This window comes from Taudactylus pleione, unplaced genomic scaffold (assembly GCF_031769625.1).
Source record: "Taudactylus pleione unplaced genomic scaffold, aTauple2 ptg000788l, whole genome shotgun sequence".
Taxonomy (NCBI): Eukaryota; Metazoa; Chordata; class Amphibia; order Anura; family Myobatrachidae; genus Taudactylus; species Taudactylus pleione.
Genome location: NW_028285190.1, coordinates 88,780 through 99,933, shown reverse-complemented (window position 1 = coordinate 99,933; position 11,154 = coordinate 88,780). Strand labels below are relative to the sequence as shown.

At 40.6% G+C, this 11,154-nt stretch overlaps 1 protein-coding gene across 9 annotated transcripts in view; it reads right to left on the bottom strand.

Moving 5' to 3' along the window:
- KIAA1217 (KIAA1217 ortholog) overlaps positions 1-11,154 on the bottom strand; it is a 109,443-nt gene that overhangs the window by 30,671 nt on the left and 67,618 nt on the right. For all 9 annotated transcript variants that reach the window (XR_015872786.1, XR_015872785.1, XM_088457834.1 and 6 more), the window contains one exon: positions 10,149-10,324. Coding sequence is in view for 7 of the 9 variants with exons in the window: in XM_088457834.1 (XP_088313960.1) it covers positions 10,149-10,324 (176 nt within the window). In the remaining 2 variants the exon portion in view is untranslated. The remainder of the gene's footprint in view (positions 1-10,148; positions 10,325-11,154) is intronic.

Below are 11,154 nucleotides of genomic sequence, written 5' to 3'. Positions count from 1 at the left end.
GCCAAGAGGATGCACTTCTAAATACAATCGGCCGCCCTCATTCAGAGCGACAGCTCGCATTTTGCGACCGCCTCTGAATGAGGGTCATAATCTCCCTGAAACTAGTTTTCAAAAGTTGTCAAGTATGTCTATAGTTATCTATGGAGACTATGGAGCGGTCATATTTAACAAGCACCGGAGTTTGACCCTGATTGGTAACTCCATCTCCAGATGGCGTTATCCTATAGTAGCCTACGGGCTACTAATTCAGGAAAATTACTGGGAGAGGGACCCTCTTCAGCACATGCTGCTGCTTCTCTGACACTTTGTGGCCACCATCATCACACGTTTTACCTCGGGGATGTGCACAGACTCACACATTGAATTGACACAAGTCTGGCATTGTATTTATTATTATCTTCTATTTATTATTATCTTCACTTATATAATGCCAATGTATTGATTTACAGAGAATGTTTAATCATTCACCTCAGTCCCTATCCCAGTGAAGCAACCAGTCTACATTCCTTACCACAGAAACACTGACATTAATCTACCAGAGTCTATAAAAGAGACTTTTAACAAAAACTCTACACAGATAGTCTCCTGGTCAAAATGGAACTCAAAGGGGTATATTTACTAAATTGTGGGTTTTTAGAACTGGAGATGTTGCCCATAACAACCAATCAGATTCTAGCAATTATCTTGTAGAAGGTGCTAGATACATGTTAAGTAGAATGTGATTGGTTGCTATGGGCAACATCTCCACTTCTAAAAACCCCCACTTTAGTAAATATACCCCATTCTGTGAAGCAGCAATGTTAATGACTGTGCCAATGGCCTATTCTTATGTAGTTTGCTATACAATGGAGTGCATATTTTTGATAGATAAACAGACAGACAGACAGACATAGATAGATAGATAGATAGATAGATAGATAGATAGATAGATAGATAACACATTTATTTATTTTTAGCTTCCCTTTAACTGACGGATGCAATTGTATATCCTTTTCCTTTCTGTTGTCATACTTATAGTATGTAAGACAAGTATCAGGTCTTATGAGAGATAGCACATTTGCCAAACACTGACAGTAGAGCTCCAGCTTGCACAGAATGCTGTCAATTTAACCACATTGAGTTGGATGGGGCCTCGCCTTTTAAAAACAGATGTGTTACTGTATGTAAGTCATTTATAAAATTTAATTTAATACATATTAAGGCATTTGCTGATGCTGATGATAAAAAACAGAACTGATGCAAAATTTCAGTTATTTTTGCCAAAACCCATGTCCTACCCAATGACAAATTATTTAATGATTCCCAACATGTAAACGTAATGTAGAAACTTTAGAAGAAGCAGTATTTGGGAGGCATTCAGATAAAGTGGAACAGCTTTCCTTGTGCTGCAGTCTTTGGCAAAGTCTATGAATATATTTATGGAACGTCTGTGTGTGCATATGCCTGGATTTCACATTCTGACTGCTAATAATAATATTGGAGTATAAAGTTAGTCACAGGAACTATCAGCACAGGCCAGCGATATGGAAATGCATATATAACAAATAACATATTGGTACAGGCTCCGCAAACCCCCGCTGCATAGATCACCACTCTGCACAGATCACACAATCCACCAAACAGTACACATTATAATTACACTCACATCCTAATATTAATAATGATTTGGTGAAATATTTGCCGTGCCAAGCATTTTTATTTTACTGTGTGTGCCGCCTTTGGTGATCTCACCGCATACTCCCTGGTGGCAGCAGATGCCATTGAACATGGCGAACAAGTAGGCTCTCTCTGTTTCCACCAGAGAGTATGAGCCACAGGACTGTCTATGCTTTAGCAAGGGCTTCCCCAGAACAGGAAGGGGGCTCAGGTAATATAAATGGGGAAGGACAGTCATGGACACTAACAACTGACTATTTTAAGATTATCTAAAATGACTCCATCATCCACCATCTCCATCCATCTGTAATACACCACCTGTGTCTACACACCAATGGCTACCTCGATATTGGCGGCTGATATAAAAGGAGGGTTTTAAGAGAACAGTGTAATATGGGCCAAAAGTACCATGAGTGCAAGGTGTACAGTACAAAATATATTCTAGCACCTCCATCCCCCATTCATGAGTGACCATGGAGATATTACATAATGCTCTTTCGGGTGTAGTGCCTATTGTATGGTCTCATAAGTGAGGCCGTGTGCAGAAGGTGGTAAGAGACTGCACAAAATAATAATAATACATTTATTTATTAATAATTACTTATATAGCTCACACACATCATGCATTCCAGGGGCTGGGTATGGCATCCTGGCGATCAGAATCACCACGGTCGGATTGCAGGCAGTGGAATCCTGACGGTGCAAATGCTGGCGATTTTTGGTAAGTATTCTAAGGCTAGCCCACCCCTCCCACAGCCTAACCCCCCACCCCCTAACCCTACCCATAATCATTATCATTTGAAGTTGTCTGCATTTTGACCCGTTGGGATCCCACAGCCGGTTTAGTGAGCATCGGGATTCTGACTGTCGGGATGCCGACTACATTCCCTTTACAGTCCCTGACCCCGTGGAGTTTACAATACATATTCCCTACACACACAAGGTGGATTAAACGCGCTAACACTGGAGTGCATGCGAAGATGTGACCACAGAATGATTATTAAAAAAATTATCAAATAATGCACTCTCCACTCCTATACCTGGGGTGTGTATGTGGCCACATTGGCGAAATAAAAAATCATAGAAGCTCTGCACCCACCATTTAATCCAACTTGTGCGAAGTGCTTTCCTAAGTTTAAAGCTGATATGCTTGGTGGAGGTCTTGCATGTTAAAGCCTGTGTGCAGGTGAGCCTCTAACCAGGAAGCTTGTTTTGGTCACTATACAGAAAAACGCAGTCAAACCTCCCAAAATGCCATTTAAGGAGATTTGACCACAATCACTGTATGCACCAGGCCCTTACTCCCGGTAACGCCATCTATAGATGTAGTGCCCAAAACAAGCCTATGGGCTTCTTATCGGAGAAGCCCCACAGGATCCCCACAGAAGACCCCACACCACAAAGGATAGCTCTTATAGAAATTGCTGTCCTTTGCTTAAATCTGCATGCATACAGCATTACTAAACGCCTCTATGCTTGCGATCAGGTGTGAGATGCAATATATATATATATATATATATATATATATATATATACACACAGTGCTCGAAGTTGGAATTTAGAGGTGGGAGTATGGAGATTAGAATTCAGACTGCCACTTGGCAGCTTCTCATTGGGTAGCGTTCTGTGAGCCGCGATTGGCTGGCTGTCAGTGCCGCTGCTTACTAGTGCAGCGCAGCAGTTACCCGAGGCTCCTGGCTCCATGCCAGCACCGTCGCCGATAGAGAGAGGTGTCCCCAGCGGGACACATCTGCACACTTTGCTGTTCAAGCTCTGGGATCCCATACTAGATCCCAGTGCTGGTACACTTTCTGCCGCAAAAACGAAGTGGCGGTATGTCATACCGCCATATACCGCCCCACTTCGACCACTGTATATACACACATATATATATATATATATATATATATAAAACAATCCCTCTGGCGGCACTCCGGATAAGAAACTTCAGACAAGCAAAGCTGTGTTTAGCAACGTTTCAGCGCCTTTAATAAGTGCTTTTGTCAAGCTTACAAAAGCGCTTATTAAAGGCGCTGAAACATTGCTAAACACAGCTTTGCTTGTCTGAAGTATCTTATCCGGAGTGCCGCCAGAGGGATTGTTATGTGACAGTGGACTTGAGGACATCAGGCTCATTGAGGAGGGCACCCGGTGAAGTATATATTTGTACCATTGAGTGCCGGATCATGGTTGACTTATATATATATATATATAAACAAGTGGGGGAGAGATCAAGCGCCTAATAGCGTAGTATTAATTGTCAACTTGGGATATAATAAAGTTAGTATATGCGTACCGGATAGACGCTCATAAATAGCGTATCTGAAAGTTCTTTTCCTGATCAGATAAGTATTGAGGGTAAAAACCTCTGCTAGTATCTGCTTCTCCAAGTGTAAATCTGTAACAAATGGGGAAGAAGACAAGCGTCTGATAGTGTAATAATAAGTGTCACCTTGGGATATAGACGAGATTTGGGTACCCTAATTGACTATTAAATAGCGTATCAGAAGGTTATTTTTCCCAAATAAGGCCCATATTCAATTAGAGGAGAAAAGTGATTTGCACTTTTCGCCTGATTTAAAAGTATCTCCATATTCAATTCCCGGAGTTTCCGTCTAAGCGGAGAATAACCAGGCCAAAAGTTTTCTCCATGTATAGGCAGGTGAATTGGAAGTGCAAAATCTCTATTTTGGGTTGCAAATGTGGAGATTTGGCCACACACCCCCCCCCCTGCCCAATGACCAGTTAAAATAAAAAAATTTTTAAGAAGACATCTAATTTTTGGGGCGAAAATTTAAAATGGAGAAAAAGTGGGGGCCCTGGTACTTTGGGGGGCTATATGGATGGGACAGGTGTTTTGGGGATTGCACTAGGCTGCAGCAGGTGTATTTCTTTTTATTTTTATTTTTTTTTAATTTTCACTTTAGAGACTTCAATATATGCTAGTGCCCATTTTCATGTACCCCAAATTTAACCTCTGTAATTATTTCTAAAAAAAAAATAGCTTTCTATAATTTTTCAGTACCTATGCATATAAGCATATAACAGCAAATTATGACACTTTAAGCATACAAAACACTTTTATTAGGGCTATTACAGGTTGAGTTTCCCATAACCAAAATGCTTGGGATCAGGGGTATTTTGGATATCGGAATATTCCATATTTTGGAATATTTGCATATCATAATGAGATATCTTGGGAATGGGACCCAAATCTAAAAACAGAATGCATTTATGTTTTATATACACCTTATACACGCACTCGGCGCGACTGCACACTGTTGTCTGACAGGTGCTTTCATTTTGTCTAGTGGCCCATATATGTCAGCCTATATTTTACTATTTACATAGCATATCTATCTCTATTGACCCGGTATTATGCATATCATCTTGAATGTATTACTGACAGGCTTTATGACCTGTGTTCAGCAATTGTTTATATGACCGCTACTTTTTTTAATTTTCAACTTGGCTATTTCTAGACTACAACAACAATTACATTTGCACTTATTCTGTTATAAATGTATTAGCAGACATTTGCCTTAAACATATTATTGCAAAAGTATGATTATATCTCTTGTTGTTCTAGTCAAACCATTTAATGTGGATTAATCATTTGAGAATGGATATATTTTGATATGTAGTAACAAACCGTTGGATTATTAGTGTAGTCTATAAATTATTCCCAATCACGGACCTGTTGAATTTATACAGCAGAGTTGGATGGATGTTTTGTAACAGTACTCACACTTGCACTTTATTTTGTTATAATATATAAGAAGAAAATTGTTCTAATACATTGTTGCAGATGCATGATTATATCTCTCGCTGATCTAATTAAACCAATTTAATGTAGATTGATTATTTGAGAATGAAGACATCTTGATCTTTAATGACAATCTCTTGGTTCATTAGCATGGGCTATATAATATAAACTACAAAGTAATAGATTGCTATATGAATATATCTCCAGATAATGTTGATACCCGTTGTCTATATATTTTCTATTAACTCTATTAACTGACGACTACCTCAATCAGAGTAACTCTCTCATTAAGGGTCCTATGCATGATGTAAGACCCACAACAGCAGAAGTGAAATATTGAGTAACGTTGCGGTTACTCTGTTGTTTCTAAGGAGCAACTGCTCCCGAATAATCTCTCACTCCTAATTGATGGCTATATGCTAAGTGAGGAGCAGCAAAATTTAGTGTAACAGTGTCTCTACCCCTGACTTTCCTGATATTCCAAGGTGTCACTTATACCAATAGGCATTATTGGATATTCGGCCAATACGATGATATATGTTGTTTATCTCATATGATGTCATTATACAAACTAGTACTAGCTCAATTTAGCTATTATAGCTGTATAAGATAGTTATGAATGATTGTTATATTTCGCCACTATTAGGAACATACCTTGCTCTTATGCTAATCTGAGATCATATTTATTATCTCACTGAAGCATATCAAAAAGAGGCACATGTTTTTTCTCTCCCGATTAATTGTTTAACACATAAGTAATCGGTAATATATGTTTCATGTTGTACTATGTTGTTAATTGTTGTTTGTCCATACTGTGAGTTATATAGGCATTAATATGCCAATTAAAGCTATGTTTTAAGTAATAATATCTGATACAAGAGTGCTCACAAAATAGAGTTTATTTTTTTCTTTATTTATTTTGATATCACCTTATACACACAGCCTGAAGATCTTTTTATACTATATTTTTAATAATATTGTGCATCAAAAAAAGTTTGTGTACATACATGAAATTCATTTATGTTTCATATACACCTTATACACACAGCCTGAAGGTTATTTTATACTATATCTTTTGTAATTTGTGCTTTAAACAAAGTTTATGTACATTGAACCATCAGAAAGCAAAGGTTTCACTTTCTCAGTCATGCTAAAAATATTCTGTATTTCGGAATATTTTTATATGGGAGACTCAACCTGTAGTACCCTTTTATATTGATTTCTGTTAGTGTAGCTTTTTCTGGGGCACAAACTGATTTCCCCAAAATCTTAGGCACCTTTCGTCAGTTTCGCTAATCGCCGTGTTTCCGTTTTTGCATCTTTTGGAATTGAATACTTAGATAAGCGGGAGTGTGCAGGGAAAAAGTATCACCTAAAAGCAAACGAAGGTGGTGAAAACATCGTGGCTCGACTTTTTCGTGGCTAATTGAATCCGGCCCTAAGTGTGTATTACGGGTACACCTCTGGTGACCTCTTTTTCTCCCAGTGAATGCATCTACCCTCAAGGCAAATGTATACTCGAGTATAAGCCGAGTTTTTCAGCACAAAAAATGTGCTGAAAAAGTACCCCCTCGGCTTATACTCGAGTCAAGTGTAGCGCTGACCGGACGGAGTTCGGTCAGCGCTACACACTGCCAAACACACAGCCGCCGGAGCTGGCAGCTGCGTGTTTGGTGTAATCAGCAGCCGCTGAGAGTCTGTCAGACTCTCAGCGGCTGCTGCTGCTCCCACTGCGGGAGCCATCTTCCGGCTTCCGCAGTGGGTGATGGGAGACACGTCATCATGACGACGTCTCTCCCATACAAAGCGGCCGGAGGAGCGGACAGCGGCGGGACCAGGAGCGGGAGTTACAGGTAAGTGATTTTTTTTTTTTAATTCTTTTCACGTCTCTCTCTACTAGGGGGGAGGGGGGACTACAGGGGGCACTACCAGGGGGCGATGACTACAGGGGGCACTACCAGGGGGCATTATCAGGGGGCACTACCAGGGGGCGATTACTACAGGGGGCACTACCAGGGGGCATTATCAGGTGGCGATTACTACAGGGGGCACTAAAAGGGGGGATTACCACTGGGGGAACTACAAGGGGGAATTACTACAGGGGGCACTACCAGGGGGGGATTACTACAGGGGGGGATTACTACAGGGGGCACTAAAAGGGGGGATTACCACTGGGGGAACTACCAGGGGAGGATTACTACAGGGGGCACTACCAGTGGGGGATTACTACAGGGGGCACTAAAAGGGGGGATTACTACTGGGGGTACTACCAGGGGGGGATTACTACTGGAGGCACTGAAAGGGGGGATTACCACTGGGGGCACTACCAGGAGGGATTACAACTGGGGGCACAACCAGCGGGAATTACTACTGGGGGCACTACCAGCTGCTGCCATTTCCCACACTAGGCTTATATTCGAGTCAGTAAGTTTTCCCAGTTTTTTTGTGTAAAAGTAGGTACCTCAGCTTATATTCGGGTCGACTTATACTCGAGTATATACGGTAAATCTCCATAGTGTGATATACTTTTGCATAAAGTGTACAAATTTATTGCGACAAAAAACACACTGGAAACAATAAACATAAATTAAAATAAATTAAAAAAAGGGCTTATCTAAATTAGAAGGATAAAGTCCTAGGTAATATTAAGGGATGATTATCCCAATATGTTCTCCTGGAGGGTAGGTGGAGGTAGGTGTTTCCTACGCGTTTCGAGAAGTTTTGGCTTCCTCAGTACTTACCTGATCAGGAAAAGAACCTTCAGAAACGCTATTTATGAGGGCCGGCCTCTCTACCTGTCCATGAAATTACTTTTGGCCCCTTAAAAAGTGGGAGACACATATAGAAACCGTTGTAATTCCTACACCGTTCACCTGATTTGGATGTAATTACCCTCAAATTAAATCTGAAAGTCTGCAGTTAAAGCACATCTTGTTTGTTTCATTTCAAAGCCATTGTGGTGGTGAATAGAGGCCAAAATATGAAAATTCTGTCAATGTCCCAATATTTATGCACCTCACTGTATATAGGTGTTAAAAAAAAATGTATATTGGTGCAATACTGACTCCCCAATGACACAATATACAGTCCAAAATTAAGTCAAAGTTATCCTGATGTTGTAGCCTGGGGTATAGTGGTAGAGTGGTGTTCATGTGTTACATCGTATATGATGGTATATTGATTTAATGGTCTCTACAATAGAGTGCCTCTTTAAAGTACAGCAGTTTAATAAATGAATTAGTAAGAAGCAGATACAAATAGATTTACGGCTGCACGCAGGACGGATAATTGATTCCTCCTGTAACAACCCCAGCTGCTGCATACAGGAACATTCTGTTAGAAAGTGCTCATAGGTAGGAACAGCTGCTGAGGTCTCAGAGAGGAATAGGGGGCTGAGAATGCTGTCACTGGAAATTGAAGAGCTGAGAATAAAGTGGAGGGAAAGAAAAGATCTAAAACGGAACATTTCTATAAAAATGTCAGTATCTCGCAGACTGTGCTGTGATTATGGATGCAGAGCAGGGGCACAGGAAAAGCCAGCCATAAATATGGACACATTATCTGTCTTCTATGACAAATATCCCTTCTGCAAGAGTAGGTGCAGAAATATAAAAGTACACGGCGTGTATGTGAGAGAGGGGGAATCACAGGAAGGGAAAATGGCTGACAGAAGCGTTTTACTGATATGCAGTAAATGTATATTTATTCCACACAACTAAATCTATTCTTTTAGGGGTTTCTTTTAATGGCATTCTGAGACTAATAGTTCTACACTAACTAGAAGGTTCCAATTTACCCATTCTTATAGGTAGAATATATGTCTGTTTGTATGCAAATAGACATAAAACTGTAATTATCAATCTTGACAGAAATGTAATCCTATATAGCCTGTGTACAGTTTTGTGTCCCATTTTCTGTTCATCTGAAGATATTTCTTTAATGTGCAATGTAAAAAGCAACTATTTCTTGGTTTTACATTTACCATTAATACAGATATTCAATTATTATTCTTAAATGATATGCTGACACATACACCTACTTAGGAGCTGATTGGTTAATAATATATCTCCATGGCTTAGTAAATAGACCCTAAAGTAACAACCAATCAGTTCCTAGCTGTCATTTTTTAAACACGGCCTGTAAACTCGCAGTTAAAGCTTATTGGTTGGTCCTTTATCTCTCTCCAACGCTTAGTACATAGGGCCTGATTCAACAAGGAACGCACAGATGCATACGCACGCAATAGGCCGATGTTCGCGGTCTGTGCATGAGTTTTGGTCGCAGTGCACGTGTGCGAACTGCTCACTGCGTCTGCAAAAGCGAGCGCAGTGAATACTCAGTCTCAGGGAAAAGTGATTGACAGGAAGTGCCGTTTGTGGGTGGATACGGGGAGTGGTCGGCCGAATGCAGACATGCCAGTACCGGACGCAGCCTGGCATTCCTCTGCATGCAGGAAGTCTCTCAACTCCTGCGGCAGGGTCAGGTCTACTTTTATTCTGCATGCGGATCCGGTGTTTTCTCAGCCTCGCGCACCAGTACGGACGTTAGCGGAGGGTAAAGGGGGCGGCATTATGTAGTGCTGGGCGTCTGCATCTTTGTGCTGCGATTGCCGTGCGTATGCAATCATTAGCATATTCTCGCAGCGGCCGAGTGCGTGCGTCTGCATCCGTGCTTTCCTAGCTGAATCAGGCCCACAGACCCTTATATATTTATGTTTTTTTTGTACCTTAATTTTATGATAATCTGCTCCTCGTCCTGGAGGTACTTCTGGCGCTCCTGCTCCACTAGGACGCGCTGTCTCTGCACCGGGTCCTCCAGGTTCTTGACCATTTCTGACACTTTACTGCTGATTTCCATCTCTGCCTTCTTCATCATGGCTCTCACAATCTCCTGGTTCTGCAGCTGTTACACAAAAGAAATCAGATTTCACTTCTTCCTTTCGCCTCCTGAGAATCTTAAACGCACAATTCATTTCTGATGCTGCAGCTTACAAGAAACCCCTGATTAAATAGAAAAAGACCAGTATATACTGTAAGACTGGTCTCTGCCAGCATCTTACACCCACAGCTGTGCTATATGTATGGAGAAGTGGACAATTGTATACTAATTGGCTGGATGATGCCATTGACTTTGGCTTGATGGCATTGTTTGAGCTTAGTAGAATGAGATCGTTAGTGCCCCAAGTTTTGCTAACTAGATGTTATTATGAACATTTTATTCATTGGTACTATATGTTTTACATCTGTTCTCCATATAGTATAAAGTATTCTGGAAAATGGTGACTAAAGTTCTCTAACAGCTGTTAAAGAACCACTAAACCCAAATACATGCATAGATATATGGGCTGCCAATATGGTAACATCTGAGAATTGTAAGAGTTTGCTCCTCTGATGGGAGTACCTGAGCAGATCAGGAATATTATTTTATTCCTTTGAAAATTATTTAACACCTTCAGTGCTAAGGATGAGTGGAACTTGTTCTCAGCATGTATGCATCTCAAAAGTCCTCAGCACTGAGAGAGTTCAGGTAAGTAAAATTAGTTTTTATCAGTCCCCCACTGGGCATTAATGTAGCTGGGGAGCCAAAGAAAGATTCTTAATAATAATGACATCATTGTGCTATGATGTCACTGAGGGGTGATGCTTATGCTTATGCCTCTGGACTACAGAAATAGTACACCTATAAATGCACAAGGAGGGTAATAGTACACTTATAATTGCACAATGAGGGTA